We start from the raw sequence: 23,283 nt of genomic DNA, 5'->3' as shown, positions 1-23,283 counted from the left end.
CCCTTTAAGAGCCTTGCAATAAGTGTAGTACTCCCCAATCACATAAATGCCAAAGTAAAATATACGAAAAATTATTATTTTACAAGTTAAGTTACTTGTACCTGAAAATGAACTCCAGTTGTTTCTATAATTTTGGGTGCAATCCTGTAATAAAATAACATCCAAGCTTAAAAGAAAACCTCATTTTTTGGTCACAGTTCATGTTTATTTTAAGGAAAAAGCCTCTTGGAATTTAAAAATGTATTTACTTTTATTTAGGCTTTAGTCACTAAAATTTACGCAACACAAGTTTACTATCATAGTCCACACCCAAGAAGAGAACCTGTAGGTATACGTCAATATGTGGCCCATCTAGCTTGGGATGAAGCAGAGAAATAATGAAACTGATATTCATTTATTTCTAAACTATTAGAATTTCTCAATTTTCAACTAGAATCTTTGCTATCCTACCCAAACTGGCATTTGGAAACTAGCCCTCTCTTCAGTTGGATTTATTTCTAGAGTTTTCATCCCTACTGAGAAAACAATGCATACAAATAGGATTACACCAAAGTCAAAGCCCCAGGATAATTCAATTTTACCTCCCAGAGAGTCAACCTACTCAACAGTAAATAAATTAATACTTATATACTAAAGCACATATAAATATTCCACAAGACAGAATACTTTAAAAATTAAACACAAAATTCAAGTAAATTTCATCTTTCTAGGACAGGGGTGGGGTACAGAGGGGTCTCTTTGAATCACACACCAGGTTCTATGGGGGGCTGGGGTAGCTATGCTCTCATTCCCTTCTGCCATGAGGAGAACTTTAGTGAAAACATAGAACATAAAATAAACATCTGACAGAGCAGAAAAACATGAAAATGAAAACAACACACTCTTCCACTTTATAAAGAGAGTTAAGATGCAGCATGGTATAGGAAGAACAACAATGAATGGACAGGTGACCACAAGAATCATGGCAAACACTTCCTTTGGGCCTCAGTTCTCTCTCTTCTCACAACTGAGAACTCCTAATCATATATCTAAACAAAGTTATTTTAAGATTATAAGTGAGTGGGAAAAATTAAGTATAAAGTTTTAATCAGATGCAAGATATTACTCTGTGGTGGTGAGGAATACTAACTGACAATTTGATCATTTTTCTTGACTTAGGGCAGTGATATCCAAACTTGGAAGATCATTAGAAGTATAGATTATCTAGTCCCCTCTCCCTAATGTTCAATAGTTTTAAGTGTCACATGATTCTAATGAGCCAAGAATACTTCAATGTAAAGGAAAGCAGTAAGTAAAGAGAACTCAGTACATTCTATATTAGCCCTTTTCTCTGTAATTAAATTTAAGATTATTCTTTAACATTCTCATTCAGAGAGATAATGGGTTCCCGCACCATGCTATAAACTGTGTTACTAACCTCTGCATTACACACATCAAGGAGCGTTTAAAATATCATGAGTGTTCAAAGAAAGCTGAATAAGTGAATGAAGGAATGAGTGAATAACTGAGGAAACACACAAAAAAACTTTTAGATATTTAGCTAGATTAAGAAAAAAATTCCCCGTATCTCTATTAAAAGTGCAAAATGATTTTTAAAATCCATTACTTGTTACTGATATAGAGGGCAGCCAACTGATGGACTACATTCATCACCACTTCATAGCACCTCGTAACAAAACAAGACAGTTCCTGAAATGACAAGTTGAGTATATGTTAGAAGTTGAGTAAATGTCATCATTTCTGACTGAGTTGTATGTTACTAATGCTAAACATAAACAAAACTGTTTTCCAGTAAAAAATCTCCAGTTAACCTGCAATAAGACAACTTCAAGCATCCTTCAAGCAATCAGTTCTTCACTCACCTCCCACGGTCATTTCTACATCTTTGCCTCTACAGCATTTCATTCATCCTTGTATTTTAAGTCTGCTTTCACTGCTCATATAATTCCTAAGTGACAGAGACTGCCTTATTCCTTCTTTGAATAGCCACTGCCCAGTATGGTGGTTAATCTTCAACTGCTTCTCAATTTCTGCCTATTAAATGAACATCTGAATGAATGAAGCTCAAAAGCTGCCAGTTTAGAAAGTGTGACCAGGAAGGGAAAGGGTCTTCAGAATAACTCTGAAATAACTTCAAATGTTTATAACCTTTAACCCTACCTATTAACAGGCTTGACACACATTAAGTGAAACACAGATTTCCCCAGGAATATGTTTGTCATTCTTCAAGAGATGGGAATACCAGACCACCTGACCTGCCTCTTGAGAAACCTGTATGCAGGACAGGAAGCAACAGGTAGAACTGGACATGGAACAACAGACTGGTTCCAAATAGGACAAGGAGTACATCAAGGCTGTATACTGTCACCCTGCTTATATAGCTTATATGCAGAGTACATCATGAGAAACGCTGGGCTGGAAGAAGCACAAGCTAGAATCAAGATTGCCAGGAGAAATATCAATAATCTCAGATATGCAGATGACACCACCCTTATGGCAGAAAGTGAAGAGGAACTAAAGAGCCTCTTGATGAAAGTTAAAGAGGAGAGTGAAAAAGTTGGCTTAAAGCTCAACATTCAGAAAACTAAGATCATAGCATCCAGTTCCATCACTTCATGGGAAATAGATGGGGAAATAGTGGAAACAGCGACTGACTTTATTTTTCTGGGCTCCAAAATCACTGCAGATGCTGATTGCAGCCAGGAAATTAAAAGACACTTACTCCTTGGAAGGAAAGTTTTGACCAACCTAGACAGCATATTAAAAAGCAGAGACATTACTTTGCCAACAAAGGTCCGTTTAGCCAAGGCTATGGTTTTTCCAGTGGTCATGTATGGATGTGAGAGTAGGAATATAAAGAAAGCTGAGCACCGAAGAATTGATGCTTTTGAACTGTGGTGTTGGAGAAGACTCTTGAGAGTCCCTTGGACTGCGAGGAGATCCAACCAGTCCATCCTAAAGGAGATCAGTCCTGGGTGTTCATTGGAAGGACTGATGTTGAAGTTGAAACTCAAATATTTTGACCACCTGATGCCAAGAACTGACTCACTGGAAAAGACCCTGATGCTGGGAAAGACTGAGGGCAAGAGGAGAAGGGGATGACAGAGGATGAGATGGTTGGATGGCATCACCGACTTCCTGGACGTGGGTTTGGGTGGACTCCGGAAGCTGGTGAGGGACAGAGAGGCCTGGCGTGCTGCGGTTCATGGGGTCACAAAGAGTCAGACATGACTGAGCAACTGAACTGAACTCACACCTATCCTAAAGTATTTAGAATCTAACTAAATTTATGGCTGTTCTAAACAATAAGCTCTCTGTGGGCAGAAATTTGTTGGTTTTGTGCACTGCTGTATCCTAAGCACCAATAACAGTTTCTAACATATGCTAGGTTCCCAAAACATTTGTTGAATGTATAAAATGAAATTATATGCAGCTGTGAGATCCACAATTTTAAATGTTTTAAAAGTGAAAATAATGCATTTCAATTTTATTTAAACAGCTCCAGTTATATATCTCTTATTACACTTCTATAAATCTAAGAAAAGCAAAGACTAGAAAATGCAGGACAAATAGAAAGCACAAAGCAAAAGGCAGAAACGAGTCCTGATACATAATACTGTCTATAAAATATAAAAAAGAACCAATTAAAACACAGAAATTTTCAGATTATATGAAAAAGCAAAATCCAAATAGACCCAGTTTTAGAGAAACACAACTGAAACATAATGACACTGAAAGGTTGAAAGAATAAAAAAGAATTTTAAAAAAAGAAAACGCTAACTAAGGTAGAGCTGGGGCAGTGATAGTAATCAAATAGATTTTTATTAGCATTAGTATAGCTAATTAATATATATGTAAAAATATCACAGTTTAAGAAGGTCATCACACAATAAACAATTCGATTTACTGGGAATTATTAACAATTCTAAACTCATAAGCACCAAATAAAACATCCTCAAAATACGAAATGCAAAATTTGACAAAACCAGAAGGAGAAACTGACACCTTTACTTCAGCCTCGCAAATCAACATTTCTCAGACCCCAGCCCAGCAGGCTTCCCGTGAGGTTTTGTCAACAGGTGGCACTAAAATGAGACTTAAAGGCAGGAAAGGGACATCCTTTCTATTTTTTGCTGTTTTTATCAACATAATCCAGGCAGGAGCAGTTCAACCCAGCAAAGACAGCTTGCCCCAGGCTCCAGCTTCTTTCTGCATTACAGAAGCAATATTCGATTTTAAACTCTACCAGCAGCAGCCAGGCAGCACTGATTCCTCGGAGCTATGATATTAATACTAATTCCCTGGGGCTCCTCCTCCTAGCTCTCAGATTCTAACAACCTGAACCTTTTTCCTTTTTTACTGTAGATGAGAGGTGATACTCGTGTCCTCTGGCTCACCTCATTGTTTTTTCTTTCAGCCCTCCAATTCTTATGTAACCAATTCTCTAGATTTAATACATATTCTTTTTTTCTTTAATTGAAGTACAGTTGATTTACAATACTGTATTAGTTTCAGGTGTACAGCAAAGTGATATTTTTTTTCAGATTCGTTTCCATTATAGGTTAATTTAAAAAACTGAGTACAGTTCCCTGTGCTATGTGGTAAATCACTGCTGTTTACCTATTTTGCCTATAGCATTGTGTACCTGTTAATCCGATACTTCTAATTTATCCCTCTTCCCGAACCTTTCCCCTATGCTGACCGTAAGCTTGTTTTCTATGTCTGTGAGTCTGTTTCAGTTTTGTAAACAAGTTATTTGTATTATTTTTTAGATCCTGCACATAAGCGGCATATTTGTCTTTCTCTACCTTCACTTATAGTATGATAACCACTAGGTCCAGCCATACTGCTACATTTGCTTTATTCTTTTCTGTGGCTGAGTAATATTCCACTGTGTATGTATATACCACATCTTCTTTATCCATTTATCTGTTGACAGGCACTTAGGTGGCTTCCATGTCTCGGCTACTGTAAACAGTGTTGTATTATTGGGGTGCATGTTAACTTTTCAAATTAAGAGTTTTCATCTTTTCAGAATATATGCCCAAGAATGGTATTGCTGGATCAAATGGTAGCTCTTTTAAATCTCCCCTTTTGAAATATCCTGTGTGATACTTGCTTTTGGATTGAACCCTGACTGACACGTACCATTATAGAGGACAAGTGCAACAAAATGGTCTCAATTAGGTGAGAAGACCAAAACAAAGCAGTAAAGATATAAAAGATCTGAACATATAAGCATGCCTGATTCAATGAAATATATCAAATCTTATATCCAATAGTCAGAAGGTAAGTGGGATTACGGCTACTGTTTCCTGATTTCCAGTTTTTGCTTTTGTCATATAAGCACTGCTTTTACAACAGGGAGGGGAGAAACAGAACTTATTTCATTCTTTCAATAAACCAAAAGACCCAGAATAATTTTACACTGTAAAATAAAACTTTACAGTAATGAAAAGTATATCTAAATTGAAACATCTGGTTAAAAGTATCATATGCTGCTGCTTTTAAAACTTCACCCTTGTCCATATAACAGCTTAATGATCTCCATTAGCCACTTTTTCTAACATAAATTATCTTTTCCTACCAGGTACAAAGTTTAAATTGTTTTAAGAGGCATGGTGATAAACTGTCCATAAATGAAATTATACAAAGAAACTTATTTTGATAGCTTATGTCACTAAAAATGCTATGAAAATCTTTCAGGAATTACAATCTCCTTTAATATAATCCAATGCCAACGAAGTGCATAATTTCTTAGCATTTGACATTTCAGAACTCTTTTCTGATTACATGATTTACTCAAACTTTTTGGAGGGGAAAAAAAACAAAACCTCAATTAAAAGTAAAAACCACTTACCTGTAAGAATGAAATAAATCTCCCCATTTGAATTTGACAATCACCTTCCACCATGCTGGAATCTGTAGCTTTAAAAGGCAACATGAAGAATATTTCAAGTTTTTATCTTAAAGTGAATCAACATCAAAAAAAGAAAATGATTTTTATTCATTAGGACATCTTCTAATCTGGATAGTATGAAAAATAGAATTTTACACTAAAGAGAAAAATGAAACAATCATTATTCACACAATTAAAAGCAACCATCTGTCCGACTATTTAATGAATTCAAGGAAAATCCTCACCCAGCTATTGTGCTTTGTAATTTATAAAAATATTCACAAATCAATTTTATACAGAATTTGCTGCCGCTTGTTCACTGAGGTTTTCAGCTGTTTACTAAATAAAAACACAAACCAACGAAAAATGTGACTGTTCACTGCTCAAACTAACACTTTACATGATCATAACAGTCCTAGAATTGTCAGTTAACTCTTGTTTATTTCAATCTCAAAAAAGGCAGCACAATATTACAATATGAAATTTTAAAACTTACCTCCTTCTCCATAAAACAAGAGACCATTATAAAATTTAGTTTCAGCCTGTTTAAAAAAATTAAAATAATTTTAAAGGTTGCTATTTTGTTTTTAAATTCCTAGGCTCTCTTCATTATCCTTATTTAATAATACACAGATGACTACATCATACATACAAATTTACTTAACTTCAAAAACTGCTTATAATATAGGCAAATTCAATCTATCTTTAGAATACCAAAGATATTACTGATACTCAAAGTTATTTCTTTAGCCTTTGTTTTATCTGACCACTCTAACTGTCCAACATCTTCTCACACGTTCATGAGAGAAAGCAACCATGTAGTATCAAAAACATTAAAAAAAAATTTTTTTTTAATCTAAAGAAGAAAAGATGAAGTTTACCATCTACCAGTTTCAAAGGCTCATGGGTGAGGAAACGCAAAACATTATAAATTCAAAACTTTTTTATTACCATCTACCAGTTTTAATGGCTCATGGGTGAGGAAACGCAAAACATTAAAAATTCGAACCTTTTTAAGAACAATCAGTTATATCCAGTATATATGACAAGTAATACAGAAGGAATGCAGGCCCAGACTCAAACCATTACTACCAATAAAATGTTAGATGAGCGACATCCTCTTTAAGCTTCTTCTCTCATCTGTTCCTCCCGTACCTCCCTGAGTGGTTATTACTGTTAAGAGAGTTAGCATGGTGTTTGGTAAATAGTACTTAATGAATGGTCTTATTATTATTGCTTAAATATATAGCTCATCCCATATTCATGAAATATTTGTGCACACTTACACATATAAGCACATATTTGCTTTTAAATCATGTTTTTTATGTTTTAAAGAGTACAAATAATTACCTCATATTTTAATTTCTTGATTTCACAACAAAGTGCAGCATAAACAGTGATGACTTTGTTTAGGACCTAGTTTCACGAGGAAAAATACAAAAGGAAAGAAGTAAATTATAGAAGATAATTAAAGCATTTTAAAAAATAGATTTTTAGGTTTAGGAATCTGTACCTTGTTTTCAGTCTTGATGAGTTCCAAAAGGGAAGACTGTTCATAAGGCAAAAGCTATAGAAACAAAGGAAAATAAATTCCTTTTTAATTTGAAAAAAATCATTAAAATTCTCAATACACAAATTGAGACTAGCTCTATTTTACTGAAAGCTGTGTTAGACCCTGTACTCAGCACCCGTCCCACCACACCACAGATGGGGACTGCTAACAGGTACAGGATTTCTTTCTGGAGTGGTGAAAATGTTCTAAAACTGACTGTGGCCCAAGTCCATGGATACATTACAAACCAAAGAAATTGTATGATACATGAATAACATCTCAGGAAAGTTGCTATTAAAAAAGTCAACACTGGTGCCTTAGGACAGTTGTCTAGCACATAATAAATGCTCAAAAATGTTATTGTTTAAGTAGTAAGAGGCTACAGTTTCAAAGGTGAAACAAAATAGAACAACCTCAAAATGGAACAGAGCAGCTTATTTTATATATTTAAAAAAAAAAAAAAACACTCCCATATTAAAGAGCCCCTAAATAGCATAAAGGAGCTTTTGAAAAATCATGGAAATATTCTTTATCTTGGCTGGGATATGAGTTACAAGGGGATAGGTATTTGGTAAAATTCACTGAACAGTATATTTTAAATCTATGCACTTTTCTGTATGTAAAATAGTCTCAATAAGAAAACAAAGCCTAAATATGCTATTCCAACCCTCTTCATTTTCTTGATAATGAAAAACAAAAGTCAGCTCAAAGACTGGAGTTCGCATCATTCTTTAAAAAAAAAGCAAACACATGCACAGCCTAGAGAAAAGGAAATTAACCATGTTTCTCCAGGTTTCTTTTAGCTCTCTAGATTCCAAATAAAAATATATATTCCATTTTTGAACACTGTTCTCAAGGCATATATGTTCTGAAAATGTATACATAAATTAAAAATAAAACAAATTCCAACCTTTAATGCTATAGGATCAAGATTGAAATCCCAAACATCTCCAATTGAGTCGTCCAGTGCATCCTCAATTCTTCTCAATTGAGAGGTATACTCCTCAAGAAATTTCCCATAATTCTTAAGCTGGACTTCAGCATGAATTTCTAAATATAAATTGGAAAAGTTTGTGAAAAGTAATGACATTTATTTTATTCAAGATATTTATTTCAAATAATCTCAAAAGTCACAGAAAAGTAGCACTGTTAATGTATCACCTTTGAATGTTTGGACTTCTTGAAAATAAAGTTCTAAAGTTAAACAGTAATTGAACTTTCTATCTTTACCAAGTAGAATAATAATTGTACATACAGTAGATGGTACTTTAAGAAATCATCTTAAAACTATAACTTTAAAATACTATGAAAAAGTCACTTTACCATTTACCCCATAATCTAAACAATCTGAAAATGCCTTAGACAACTCAATGTCCTAATTCTCTATTTTAATCGTAAACAACTATTTTGTGCAAAAAATCTGATTTAGAAGCAAAAATCTGAGCTGTCATAGAAGCAAAATTTTTAACTGTAATGCTTAATTACACAGTAAACTACGCCTAAAAATACACCTAAATATTGTTTTTGAAATGATTTTAGATCTGCTTCATCATAATATTATTTCTGTAATGCCCCAAATTTATATTGCTAATTTTATATTTATAATGCCCCAAGATATATTGTTTTAATTATCAGAATTGGAAAAGCCAGTAAAGGACACTGAGTACAGAATATTGTGTTGATATTTACAGACTTTACACATTAACAGAGGACTCTAGAAGTCATTGGAATAAACTGGACAAAAAAGTTTCCCTGCTCATCAAAATTAGTGATAAAGAACCTGCTTGTCAATGCAGGAGATGAAAGAGATGTTGGGTTCGAAAGATCCCCTGGAGGAGGGCATGGCAAATCACTCCAGTATTCTTGCCTGGAGAATCCCATGGACAGAGGAGCCTGGTGGGCTACAGTCCATAGGGTCACAAACAGTGGGACAGGACTGAAGTGACTCAGCACCATACATTATATCATTACTTATTCCAAAGGGAGCAAATTCAACTCCAACTCGGATTCTCTTACTGATGTGAATTACTTTATTCAATCGCTGACTTCTTAAAAAAGTAAAACTTTTCTCTCCTCAAATTAGCAATACAAAGCAACTATAAGTAGGTTCCAACTCAGTGAAGACCTAGCTTCACATTCTCCCCTATTTTGCAACTAACGTTCAGAATCAGGTGGATTCATTTAGTTAACTTAATGCCTGGAATCAGGTGTATCCATTTAATTAAGTTCCTGCTTTATTATAGTGTTAATCCAGTCAATTCTGGAAAACAATATAAATGATCCATATTACAAAAATTAATGAAAACCAGGCCCAGAGAAGAGAGCTCTTCCCTTCCTTATAGCTTAAATTTTAAAAACTGTGTAAGATTCTCAAAATCCCGAGTACGTGTCTGATTTTCAGTTACAAGGGAAATGACCAAAGCTGCATTTAACCAGCAAATGACTTCTTAATGACGACGCTAGAAAAACATGCCAATGAATTATTCATTTAGTCTGTTTGGAAATTAAAGTAGCAGGCAAGAGAAAACCTGTAATAACATTAAAGTTCCTTGCCGATAAGCTTTTAAGTTGGTAAAAGTTAAAATAAGATCCGAAATAAGAACTCTATAGTGATTCTTCAAGAGTTAAATTCCAAAAACCTATTAACATGCTTATCACTTCCAAGAGACTGAATTCCTTTTTTAATCTTTGTGTGGAAAATACCTTTGAGTGAATCAGATTGAACTGATTCAATCTGACAACCATTTTCAAACCCCAAACATATCTTCAATCCAATATTTCACAGATACAGAGTAAGGAACCTCTATTCATAAAACTTCATACATGACAAGGTGAAGTTCACTTTAACAAAGACAGAATCCACTCCACAAACAAGTTGAAAGATACTGTCACTACCACCAGGATTGTTTTTTCATGCTGTTTAAGAGCTAGTAATTTATGGCAAGTTTTGGGAGAAACTCCTAACCATCCTGAATTAAACTCACCCTTTTGACAAGCTAATAAAACCTAGATACATCTGATGTGTCTGTCTTTGTAAAAATTAAGCAAAATTTACACGGACACGAAGGAAGCGACTTAGCAGCAGCAGCAGCACACGTAACTTTTAAAAACTACACCTTTTGAGAAAACTACATAAAAAAACAAATTCACAAAGCAGTTAAGGCCTAATATCTCTTATTTAAAACACCTATACAGATTCATTTACCAAAGATAAGAAACAGATTGCCAATTTATATTCATCTTAAGTAGTTTCAATGAAATAGCTTGACCTCTAAATTTTGCTACGTGGAACTGAATTTGTTAGGTTTTGGGGATTGGACTTCTAAATTAAAATGAGACAATCCAATTTTATGAAGTAAAATCTGCAGGAGATATTCTGTATTCTTCCGAAACCTTTCTAGGTGCGCTGGAAACCACAGGGCATCACTTTTGAAAAACAACCACTGAACGTAAATAAAAGACATGGAAGGTAATAAATTGACATTCACGTGTTTGTTTTTCACGCGTGAGTTCTTTTTCGCTACCTTCTACAGTTCTAAGAATATGAAGGCAAAAACACTCAAAACTTCCCAAAGTTGGTTTGGGAGGAAAAAGAAGAAAAACAGGAAACCGAAACAGGAACCTGGACCTCAACCTCACCTAAAACTGCACGCTCGGAGGATCTGGCCAAAGTCCCAGGAGACCAGGGACCAGGCCGCCTCCGCTCCCCAGGATGCGGACCTCCCCGGGGTGCCCCGCCCGGGGCCCCGGCTGCACCAAGTAGACACGCCGCGCCCCCGGGCCACGGCGCGCTCCGCAGGACAGTCACAGCCCCAAACGCCGGGTCTGCCTGACCCACCGTCAACCGGGCTCCCGACCCCGAAAGTTAGGTTCGCGAGCGCGTCCCTCTCACACCCCAAGGCGCAGAAAGCTGCGCGCCCACCGCAACGCCAAGCCCTCCCGCAGGCGCGCTGCCCGGACGTCGGCGGGCCGATAAGCGTCCACCCGCAGCTCGCCCTGCAGCTCCCTTACTCTGTGAGCCGTCGTCTACGCGGTCGAACTCCCAGTCCGGGGACAGAGTCTCCACCGCCATCACCCCGGCGCCTCCCACGGTCACAGCCCAAACCAGCCTTGGCTGAGACGGCGGCCTCACCCCGGCGGCTGTAGCAGCACGTGACTTCCGGCTTCGGCCCCGCCCCCGCTCGCAAGGGCCAGCGGGGCTAGACGCCCCTGCGGGCCGCGGGGGCCGCTGGGAAACCGAGTCCTCCGCGGGGGCTGGCGGAGGCTGCCACAGCTGTGGCGGTGGCCTTAGGTGCTCCCTGGTTCCTACTTGGGCGTGGCAACCATCCAGTTCATTTTTCCTGTGGTATAGCCACATCGCTATACCTTCAGTTTAGCCCTGCAGTCTCCAGGAACTTTTTAATACTGGAAGAGCTGCTCCCTCATTCTAGCCTAAAGAGGGCAAAATTGATGGGGTGAGGTCTTAATAGGAAGGTGTGGTCCACTAGAACATAGCCGTCCAGGCACTTCTTACCAGAAGCTCGTTTAGCCAGCGACTTCCCGGTAGCCAACGTCCGACCTCTTGCCGCTCTTGTCCTGCACTCCCAATGCGAGTTGCTCTTGAGGGGAAAAAAAGCCAAAAACGATGTGCAAGAGGAGTTCCTTTATGAACGCATTTAAACGAGGAATTTATCTTGCGCTCATTAGCTCTCTTCTTTGGTGCTTCGTGCTCAGTCATGTCCGACTCTCTTCGACCCTATGGACCATAGCCCACCAGGTGATCTTCCTGACCCAGAGACTGAACCGGCATCTCCTGCATTGGCAGGTGGATCCTTTATTACTGAGCCACCTGGGAAGCCCTGGCTCTATTCATACCTCTTCTTCAAAAGCCAGAGGGGAAGAGGCGCAGTTGAAGTGGCTACCTGTTGTTGTTTGCAGTTGCGCAGTCCTGTCCAACTCTTTGAGACCCCATGGACTGCAGCCCGCCAGGCCTCTCTGGCCCTCACCATCTGCTGAAGTTTGCCCATGTCCATTGCATCAGTGAGGCCATCCAGCCATCTCATTCTCTGAGCCCTCTTCTTCTGCCCTCGGTCTTTCCCAGCTTCAAGGACTTATCCAATGAGTCAGCTGTTGGCATCAGATGACCAAAATACTAGAGTTTCAGCTTCATCATCAGTCCTTCCAACCAGTATTCAGGGTTGATTTCCCTTAACATTGACTGGTTTGATCTCCTTGCTGTCCAAGGAGCTACCTGTGCCTACCTGCTAACAGACTTTTCAGTGAGCAGGGATCTGTGTTACTCAATAATGCTACATGTCTACATGTATTTGCATAGCAGTGTTCATTGCTGCATGGTTTTCAGTAGATATTAGTAAGAGACCCTGTGCATTTCCATCCATGGGGAGTAATTCCATAAAGTTTAATATGTCTGTACTGTGAAATACTAGGTAACTGTTCAAAGAAATGGAGTAGATTATAGAGACATGAGAAACTAACAGGAGGTAGTTGTAGGAAAATGTGTATTTGTGGTTACATTTGAGTTTTCATATAAACCTGTATTGGCATATGTGCATGTAAATGCATATAAAGAGAAATCACTAAACAGGACAGTGGTCAACTGGAAAAGCGTATGTATTGGTGCTTAGAAAGTGAATTTTCAAGTTTTATTGTGTCTACTTGCTGCTGCTGCTGCTGCGAAGTCACTTCAGTCATGTCTGACCCTGTGCGACCCCATAGACGGCAGCCCACCAGGCTCCCCCGTCCCTGAGATTCTCCAGGCAAGAACACTGGAGTGGGTTGCCATTTCCTTCGCCAATGCATGAAAGTGGTACTTACATGTTTTTTAATCTTCAGCAATGAGAATTTGTGAAGGTCTTCTGTAATCTTAAAAAGGACCAAAAATAATAAAGCAAGTAAACAGCCTCTTGAGGAACATTCCTTGAGGCCCCTGAATCTGCAGTTGGTCAAATATTTGAGGACCCACTAGGTACCAGGCACCATGATAGATGTAGAGATTGTTTTGGAAAAAACAGATAAGAAAGGTGGATCCCACCCCTGTGGTACTTGCAGTCTTAGAAAGGAAAAAAAGAAAAATTTTGAAAATAATGGGAAACATCAGTGCTAAATGGTTTGCAAACTTTTTCCTTTTACTTCTGTGTGATCATGAATTTGACTGTGCTGTATTCTTCATGTTTGTGTTAATCACTGTAATTAACCCCCTAGTAGCTCATTATGATACATTGAAATTAAAGGTCAGAGCAATTTGAATCTGCATATCCACTAATCTATTAAATAAGTGCTAGAGGCAGTTTCATTTAATAATTAAAAGCACAGTTTCTACAGTCAAACTGTGTAGGTCTGAATCATAGCTCTGCCACCTACTAGCCATGGGCTTTGGCGCCAAGTAATTTAACCTCTGCCTCAATTTTCTCATTTGTAAAGTGGGACAAATAATAGGAAAATCCTCATAGGATTGTTATGAGGATTAATTTAGTTCATACATGTAAGAAGTATAGAGCAATGACAACTACATGCTATAGAAATGCTTGCTGTTTTGAATCATTATAACCTAATTTTAAAAGAAATCAAAGGGATTGCCTGTCTTGAGCTTGCATATCTTTAAATCAAATTCCATACCTAGAATATCAAATTTTATTAGAGAATCACAAGTCAGAGACTAAATCTAAAGCACATTAACTATTAACTGAAATGTGCTATCTGAAAGTTATTTATTACAACAGATTTTCTGTATTTCTTAGGCATAGGCTATCGAAGGCAAATAATCATTTTGAAAATTAAATACCTTTCTTTCTACTTTTCATCACTCTTAACAGTACTTTCTGAAAGATAAGCTTGGATCTAGAAGGGGCAATATTTTATATGGACAGTATCATGCTATTTTGACAGCTTCAAAGAACTTTAAAACAATTGCCCTCAGAATGTGCCTGCCCACAGGCACCTAGCAATCCTTTCACTTAACTCTTCTACCCACAACTTAAACTTAGCTACAAGTTTATTTCATACCGAAACATAGTATAGATAGATAGTAGTGCTAAGGTCTTGATGAACTAGTTTCTTAATATATGTTTAAAGTATGTTTCTTACAATAGAAAATCTATGGTAATAACTCACTAAAGACATTTCTGTTAGTAATTACTCAGAGTCCTATGTGTATCTGTCAAAGAGATTCCTAATATGTTAATACTCTTGCTTCTTGCAAGGGAAGCTATGACAAAACCAGAAAGTGTATTAAAAAGCAGAGACATCACGTTGCCAACAAAGGTCCATATAGTAAAAGCTATGATTTTTCCAGTAGTCATGTATGGATGTGAGAACTGGACCATAAAAAAGGCTGAGCGCTGAAGAACTGATGCCTTCAAATTGTGGAGCTGGAGAAGATTCTTGAGAATCACTTGGATTGCAAGGAAATCAAACCAGTCAATTCTAAAAGAAATCAATCATGAATATTAATTGGAAGAACTGATGCTGAAGCTGAAGCTCCAATACTTTGGCTACCTGATTGGAAGAGCAAACTCACTGGAGGAGAGGGAAGCCTGGTGTGCTGCAGTCCTTTGAGTAGTAAAGAGCTGGACATGACTCAGTGACTGAACAACAATGTTAATTCATACATTTCCCTCATGGCTCAGATAGTAAAGAATCTGCCTGCAGTGCAAGAGACCCAGGTTCCATCCCTGGGTTGGGATGGGATGATCCCCCTACAGAAGGAAATGGCACCCCACTTTGGTATTCTTGCCTGGAGAATTCCATGGACAGAGAAGCCTGAAGGGCTACAGTCCATGGGGTCACAAAGATTCAGACATGCAAAAAACTCCAGTCTTAATTACAATAAATTTTTAAGTGTTGCTGTCTAGTTAGACAAGCCCCATACCTGTTTTCTCCTTAGGGGTATTTTTATTTTTGACCCTTTGATTTTCCAAATACATTTTAGTCAGTTTGTGGAGTTCCATGGGAAACCCTGTTGGAATTCTACTTGAAATGGCACTAAATCAGTTTGATGGGAATAGATCTCTCTTCTATTGGTATTGAATCTTCCTAACACTATTGTTTATTTGGGTTTTCCTTAAAGTCTTTTCAGCAAGTGTATAATTTTCTTTTCTTTCTAAACTTCAGAGATTTCTTTTCATAAACTTCTTGCATATATTTTGTCAGACTTATTCTTTTTTAAAATATTTTTATTTATTTGGCTGTGCCGGGTCTTAGTTGAGGCACATAGAGTTATTCTTTTACTAATGAATTTATTTTTGGCTGTGCTGTGTCTTTGTTGCTGCACGTGGGCTTTCTCTAGTTGCGGCGAATGGGGGCTACTCTTCGTTGGGATGCTCAGGCCTCTCATTGTCGTGGCTTCTCTTGTCAAGGAGCACAGGGCCCGAGGGCTTCAGTGGTTGCAGCACGTGGTCGCAGTAGTCGTGGCACACAGGCTTAGTTGCTCTGCAGCATGTCGAATCTGCCCAGGCCAGGTATCGAACCCATGTCCCCTCCCTTGGCAGGCGACTCTTATCCACTGACCACCAGAGAAGTCCATGTCACGTAGATTTAGGCTTAAAGTAAGTTTGCTTTCAAGGGTTGTGATTATAAGCCGTATTCTTTTTAATGTTTTCTAACAGTTTCTTGCAGGTGTATCAGAGTAATAGATGTTTATATATGGAACTTTTATTCAAATTCTCCATTTAACTGTAATAAATTGCAGATTCTTTTTTTTTTTAAATGGGAAATTAACTGCCCCCTTTATTTGGGATATGACAAACAAACTTTTAAACCTTCCGTTCCGTCGCTCAGTCGTGTCCGACTCTTTGCGACCCCATGGACTGTAGCCTACCAGACTTCTCCATCCATGGGATTTTCCAGGCAACAATACTGGAGTGGGTTACCGTTTCCTTCTCCAAATTGCAGATTCTTTTGCATCTTTTCCTAAACAGTTATTTTGTCTGTGCATAAGGATATTTTTGGTTTTCCTTTTTCATCTTTAAATTTATTCTCATTGTCTTGCTGAATTCTCTAGAGCCTTGTACACTGCTGAATAGAAGTGGTGATAACATACATCTTTGTCTTGCTCCCAATTTTCTGAAGGAAGTACATATATACAAGTTTTGACTGTGAAAAGAAAGCTGTTTGCTATAGTGTTTTAAAATGTACACTTCATCAAGATAAAAATAAAGTCTCCTGCTAGTCTAGCTTTCTTTGCAAGAGGTGTGTTGGGTTTTATTTAATAGTTATAAAGACATCATTTAGAGTAGTTATCAGCAAACAACAGCTCAGTCCAAATCCAGTCTATTTTTATACAGCTCCAAAATAACAATTTTTAAATGGTTGAAAAACTCAAAAGAAAAAATATTTTATGACACCTGAAATGACATGAAATTCAAATTTCTGTGTCTATAATAAAGCTTTATTGGAATACAGCTATATCCATTTGTTTAGGAATTGTCTCTAGCTGCTTTTGTTAAGCCATAGTTAAGTAGTTGCAACAAGTCTACCATATGGCCTGCAAAGCTTAGAATGTTTACTGCCTAGCCATTTACAGAAAAGATTTGCCAACCCCTGGTCAAGTTATACAAAGTTTGTTGTGAAAAACAGCAAAGTCTCACTGACTGCTCTCCCATTTTCCTGTCCCCAAAGGCAATCATTTTATCTTTTTAGCTGATTATTTTAGTATTTACTTCCATTTCTCTAAATAGCATAATTGCAGTATTACTTCTTTAATTTTTGACTTTGAGAATTATATATTGTCTTCCCTCACTATGCGAGATGAGGATGTAACTACCTTGTGTTTTTTTTGTACTGCTTGACATGTGGGATCTTATATCTTAGTTCCCAGAGCAGGAATCAAACTCAGTCCCGCTGCATTGGAAGCATGAAGTTTTAACCACTGAACCACAAGGGAATTCCCTTGAATGTGTTTTTAAGTTTCCAAATGCAGGGGGATTTTTTGATTTATCATTCAAAATTGAAATCTAATTCAACTGCATGTGGTCAGAGATGATTGTCTGCAGGATATCAATTCTTTCAAATATTCTGAGACTTCATTTGTGTCCTAATTTGTAGCCTAATAAGTGATGAAATGAGAAAATGAATATGAGCCTGGAAAAAACAATATGTTCTTTAAGCACCGAATGCAGAGTACTATGTTCATTAAATCCAGCTTGTTAATTAGAGATAAAATGAAGTTTTGTTTCAGCCTCCTAGTTATTCCAGAAATCTGCCGTTCAGCTTCCTTGTATTCCGATACTCGCGGGTGACCACTGATCCTGGGGTCAGGTGGGTTATTGTCAGATGTGCGAGTATTCCTCACTCTGTGAATCTCAGACTGGACTGAGCAGTCCAGCCCTGTGCTTCCATAGTGTTTACTTCTTGGAGATTGTATGTTGTATAATTGTGTCCCCTATTAGGCTATCTGTTGGTTTCCTATTGCTCTGATAGGTTGCCACAAACTCAGTGGCTTAAAACAGAACAGATTTATTATCTTACAGTTAGGGAGATCAGAAGTCCAAGACAAACCTCACTGGGCTAAAATCAAGGTGCTGGCAGGGCTGAGTCCTCCTAGAAACACTGAGGGAGAATCCACTTTGCTGCCTTTTTTGGCTTCCATGCATTATTCCAATCTCTAGCTTCTGCCATCACATCGACCAGAGACATCGATTCTCCTGACTTCCTCTTCTAAGTGAAGTCGCTCAGTCATGTCCGACTCTTTGTGACCCCATGGACTGTAGCCTGCTCGGCTCCTCCATCCATGGGATTTTCCAGGCAAGAGTACTGGAGTGGGTTGCCATTTCCTTCTCCAGGGGATCCTTCTGGCCCAGGGATTGAACCAGGGTCTACCTGCATTATAGGCAGACGCTTTACCATCTGAGCCACCAGGGAAGAGGTCTTCCACCAGGGAAGGAAGTCCTCTTCTAAGGACCTTATAATTACACAGGGCCCATGCAGATAAGGTCTTCCCTGGTGGCTCAGAGGTTAAAGTGTCTGCCTGCAATGCGGGAGACCTGGGTTCGATCTCTGGGTTGGGAGGATCCCCTGGAGAAGGAAATGGCAACCCACTCCAGTGTTCTTGCCTGGAAAATCCCATGGACAGAGGACCCTGGCGGGCTATAGTCCACGGGGTAGCAAAAAGTCAGACACAACTGAACGACTGACTTCACTTTAAGGCAGATAATCCCGGTTAATCTCCCTTTCTCAAGAGCCTTAACTTAATCACATCCACAGAGTCCCTTTAAACAGATAAGACAGCATAATCACAGGTTTGGGGATTAAGACATAGACATATTTGGGCATCTTTTATTCAGCTCGGTATATATAGGACATCTTTTCTGATGATTCCAATATCTGGATTTATCTGTATGTCTCTATTCTGTTGTTTGGTGTGTGGGTGGTTTCTTTTCCCTCTTGGTTTTCTACCATTTGGTCTTATTTCCTGATAAGCCTGATCATTGTTTAGTGCTTCCTGGTCTTTAAGTGTGAAAAATTATAGAGATAAGTTGAGGGCCTGATTGATGTTATCTTCCTCCAGACAGTATTACTATTAATACCTCTTCTGGGAGGTTATGAGAGTAGGGGCAGATTACTTTAACCCCAAGCAAGAGAGTTTCAGAAAAACATCTATTTCTGCTTTATTGACTATGCCAAAGCCTTTGACTATGTCGATCACAATAAACTGTGGAACATTCTGAAAGAGATGGGAATCCCAGACCACCTGACCTGCCTCTTGAGAAACCTGTATGCAGGTCAGGAAGCAACTGTTAGAACTGGACATGGAACAACAGACTGGTTCCAAATAGGAAAAGGTGTACATCAAGGTTGTATATTGTCACCTTGCTTATTTAACTTATATGCAGAGTACATCATGAGGAACGCTGGGCTGGAAGAAGCACAAGCTGGAATCAAGATTGCCGGGAGAAATATCAATAACCTCAGATATGCAGATGACACTACCCTTATGGCAGAGACTGAAGAGGAACTCAAAAGCCTCTTGATGAAAGTGAAAGAGGAGAGTGAAAAGGTTGGCTTGAAGCTCAACATTCAGAAAACAAAGATCATGGCATCTGGTCCCATCACTTCATGGGAAATAGATGGAAAAACAGTGGAAACAGTGTCAGACTTTATATTTTTGGGCTCCAAAATCACTGCAGATGCTGATTGCAGCCATGAAATTAAAAGACGCTTGCTCCTTGGAAGGAAAGTTATGACCAACCTTGATAGTATATTAAAAAGCAGAGACATTACTTTGCCAACCAAGGTCCGTCTAGTCAAGGCAATGGTTTTTGCCGTGGTCATGTATGGATGTGAGAGTTGGACTGTGAAGAAGGCTGACCGCCGAAGAATCGATGCTTTTGAACTGTGGTGTTGGAGAAGACTCTTGAGAGACCCTTATACTGCAAGGAGATTCAACCAGTCCATTCTAGAGGAGATCAATCCTGGATGTTCATTGGAGGGACTGATGCTAAAGCTGAAGCTGCAATACTTTGGCCACCTCATGCGACAAGTTGACTCACTGGAAAAGACTCTGATGCTGGGAAAGGTTGGGGGCGGGAGGAGACGGGGACGACAGAGAATGAGATGGCTGGATGGCATCACCGACTCTGTGGACATGAGTTTGAGTGTACTCCGGTAGTTGGTGATGGATAGGGAGGCCTGTTGTGCTGTGATTCATGGGGTCGCGGAGAGTTGGACACGACTGAGCGACTGAACTGAACTGAACTGAACCGAGGACTAGTGCAATTCCAAAATGGGTTTCTGTCTTTGTGAGGATAGTCTATTTCTGCATCATCTTAATCCTCAGATACAGCTCTGCAGGTGTGCTTGACAAGTCCTGTCAAACCTCTGCTCAGCTTTTCAACCTCAGAGCTTCTGCTTTCTGCCTCTCAGCCTCTTAGAACCTCAGCTACCACATGCAAATCAGCAAATGCTTTGAGGTTCACCTGTCTGGACCGTCTCTGCTGAATCTATGTTCCTCAGATCCTTACCGTCCTAGGACACCAATGCCTTCAGAAAGATTTTTAGCAACAAAAGCAAATATGGATAAATGAGACTATACCAAACTTCAAAACCTCTGCACATTAAAGGAAACAATCAAGAGTGAAAATTCAACCTATGGGATGGAAGAAAATGCAAATCATATATCTGATAAGGGGTGAATATCCACTATATTCAAAGAGCTGCTACAATTCAAGCATTAAAAAAGTAACCCAATTAAAAATGAGCAAAAAACCTGCATAGACATTTCACCAAAAGATATACAAATGGTCAACAAGCATTTGAAAATATGCTAAACATCACTAATCAATGAGTCTGTCTGTGAAAGTCGCTCAGTTGTGTCTGACTCTTTGTGACCCCATGGTCTATGCAGCCCATGGAATTCTCCAGGCCACAAAACTGAAGTGGGTAGCCATTCCATTCTCCAGGGGATCTTCCAAACTCAGGGATCTAGCCCCGGTCTCCTGCATTGTAGGCGGATTCTTTACTGTATGAGGCACCAGGGAAGCCTAATCAATGGACAATGTAAATCAAAACCACAATTAGATATCACTTCACACTAATTAGGATGGCAACTATTAAAAAATGTAAATAAACACACACAAAATAACAAGTGTTGATGAGAAGGTGGAGAAATTGGAAAACTTGTGCACAGCTGGAGGGATGGTTCAGCCTCTATGGAAAACACTGTGGAGGTTCCTCAAAAAACTAAAATTAGAATTACCATATAATCCATTTCTAGATATATATCAAAATGTTTTTTAGTTGGAGGATGATTGCTTTACAATATTGTGTGAGTTTCTGCCATACCTCCACATGAATCAACCATAGATACATATATACATGTCCCCTCCCTCTTGAGCCTCCCTGCCACCTCCCACCCCATCCCACCCATCTAGGTTGTCACAGAGTATGGGCTTTGAGCTCCCCGTCACACAGCAAAGTCCCACTATCTATTTCACATAGGGTAATGTATATGTTTCAACGTTACTCTTTTAGTTTGTCCCTCCTTCTCCTTCCCCCACTGAGTTCACGAGTCTGTTCTCTAGGTCTACATCTCCATTGCTGCTTTGCAAATAGGCTCACTGGTACCATCTTTCTAGATTCCATGTATGTGCGTTAACATATGATATTTATTTTTCTCTTTCTGACTTACTTCATTCTGTGTAATAGAATCGAGTTTCATCCACCTCATTAGAACGGACTCAAACGTGTCCCTTTTTATGGCTGAGTAATATTCCCGGGGTCACAAAGAGTCAGACACGACTGAGTGACCACACAACAACACAAATATTCCGTTGCCACAACTTCTTTCTTTTGTTGTTGTTCAGTCAGTCATAGCCGACTCTTTCGACCCCATGGACTGCAGCACACCAGGCTTCCTTGTCCTTCACCATCTTCCAGAGCCTGCTCAAACTCATGTCCATTGAGTTGGTGATGCCATCCAGCCATCTCTTTCTGATCTCAGTCTTTCCCAGCATCAGGGTCTTTTCCGATGAGTCAGCTCTTCGAATCAGGTGGCCAAAGTATTGGAGCTTCATCTTCAGCTTCAGCAACAGTCCTCCCAGTAAATATCCAGGGTTGATTTCCTTCAGGATTGACTGGTTTGATCTCCTTGCAGTCCAAAGGACTCCCAGGAGTCCTCTCCAACACTGCAGTTCAAAGGCAACAATTCTTCAGCACTCAGCTTTTTTATGATCCAACTGTCACATCCATACATGACTACTGGAAAGATCATAGTTTTGAGAACTTCTTTATCCATCTTGAAAGCAAGATTTTGAACAGACATTAGCACACCTGTGTTCAGTGTACATTATTCACAATAGTCAAGAGAAGACGTGGCTCAAATGTCTATCTTCAGATAAATGGATAAAGAAACTGTGGTATACACATACAATGGAATACTATTCAATTTTTTAAAAAAAGGAAATTTTGCTACATGCTGTAATACTGGACGAGCCTTGAAGACATTATGCTGAGTGAAATTAGCCAATAACAAAGGACAAATACTTCTGTTAGGAGATCAATCCTGGGTGTTCATTGGAAGGACTGATGCTGAAGCTGAAACTCCAATACTTTGGCCACCTCATGCGACGAGTTGACTCACTGGAAAAGAGTCTGATGCTGGGAGGGATTGGGGGTGGGAGGAGACGGGGACGACAGAGAATGAGATGACTGGATGGCATCACCGACTCAGTGGACATGAGTTTGAGTGAACTCCGGGAGTTGGTGATGGACAGGGAGGCCTGGCGTTCTGTGATTCATGGGGTTGCAAAGAGTCAGACACAACTGAGCGACTAAACTGAACTGAACAGAACTGAAGATATCTAAAGTAGCCAGAATTGTGAAAAAGTAGAATGGCAGTTGCCAGGGGTTGAGGGGAGGGGAAATGGGGAATTGTGCTGTGGATTATAGAGATTCAGCTTTGCAAGGTGAAAAAAATTCTAGAGTCATTTAGTCATGTCTAAATTACACAACAATGTGAATATAGTTAACACTGCTAAAATGTACATGTAAGAAGGTAAATTTCATATTATGTGCTTTTCACTACAATTAAACATTCTGCTCCCAAAAAGATTTTAAAATATATTTTACCAGCTCTTCTAGTTGTTGTCAGCAGGAGAGTTGTTCTGACAGAAGCTAGGCAGTCATAGCCAGAAGCCCTGGAGATGTTTCTATTTTTGTTTTTAATAATATGTATAGTTGCTTACTTTCCTGTTTCCCTTCTTTCCGCCACTCTAATTCTTGACTTAGTAGTCAGAATTTGATTTTTAAAATATAATCAGTATTCTATTCCTTTGTTTAAAAAAACCTGTCAATGGCTTCCAGTTGTGCTTACAATAAAACACTGCCTCACTAGCATCAT

The 23,283-nt window shown here is 38.8% G+C and overlaps 1 protein-coding gene across 1 annotated transcript in view; it reads right to left on the bottom strand.

Moving 5' to 3' along the window:
* Positions 1 to 11,587, bottom strand: part of WASHC4 (WASH complex subunit 4) — a 56,476-nt gene extending 44,889 nt beyond the window's left edge. The window contains exons 1-8 of the mRNA XM_055395857.2: positions 11,463 to 11,587; positions 8,362 to 8,501; positions 7,413 to 7,466; positions 7,250 to 7,315; positions 6,396 to 6,441; positions 5,861 to 5,928; positions 1,607 to 1,689; positions 102 to 144 (exon numbers count right to left, since the gene is read on the bottom strand). Of these exons, the coding sequence (XP_055251832.1) occupies positions 102 to 144; positions 1,607 to 1,689; positions 5,861 to 5,928; positions 6,396 to 6,441; positions 7,250 to 7,315; positions 7,413 to 7,466; positions 8,362 to 8,501; positions 11,463 to 11,523 (561 nt within the window). The 5' untranslated portion in view covers positions 11,524 to 11,587. The remainder of the gene's footprint in view (positions 1 to 101; positions 145 to 1,606; positions 1,690 to 5,860; positions 5,929 to 6,395; positions 6,442 to 7,249; positions 7,316 to 7,412; positions 7,467 to 8,361; positions 8,502 to 11,462) is intronic.
* Positions 11,588 to 23,283: the final 11,696 nt, after the last annotated feature.

Source organism: Moschus berezovskii, chromosome 6 (genome assembly GCF_049115385.1).
Source record: "Moschus berezovskii isolate FMDL1 chromosome 6, NW_MosBer_1.0, whole genome shotgun sequence".
In the NCBI taxonomy this organism is placed as follows: domain Eukaryota; kingdom Metazoa; phylum Chordata; class Mammalia; order Artiodactyla; family Moschidae; genus Moschus; species Moschus berezovskii.
The sequence above is the reverse complement of the archived record's forward strand: the minus strand, read 5'-3'. Positions and strand labels throughout refer to the sequence as shown.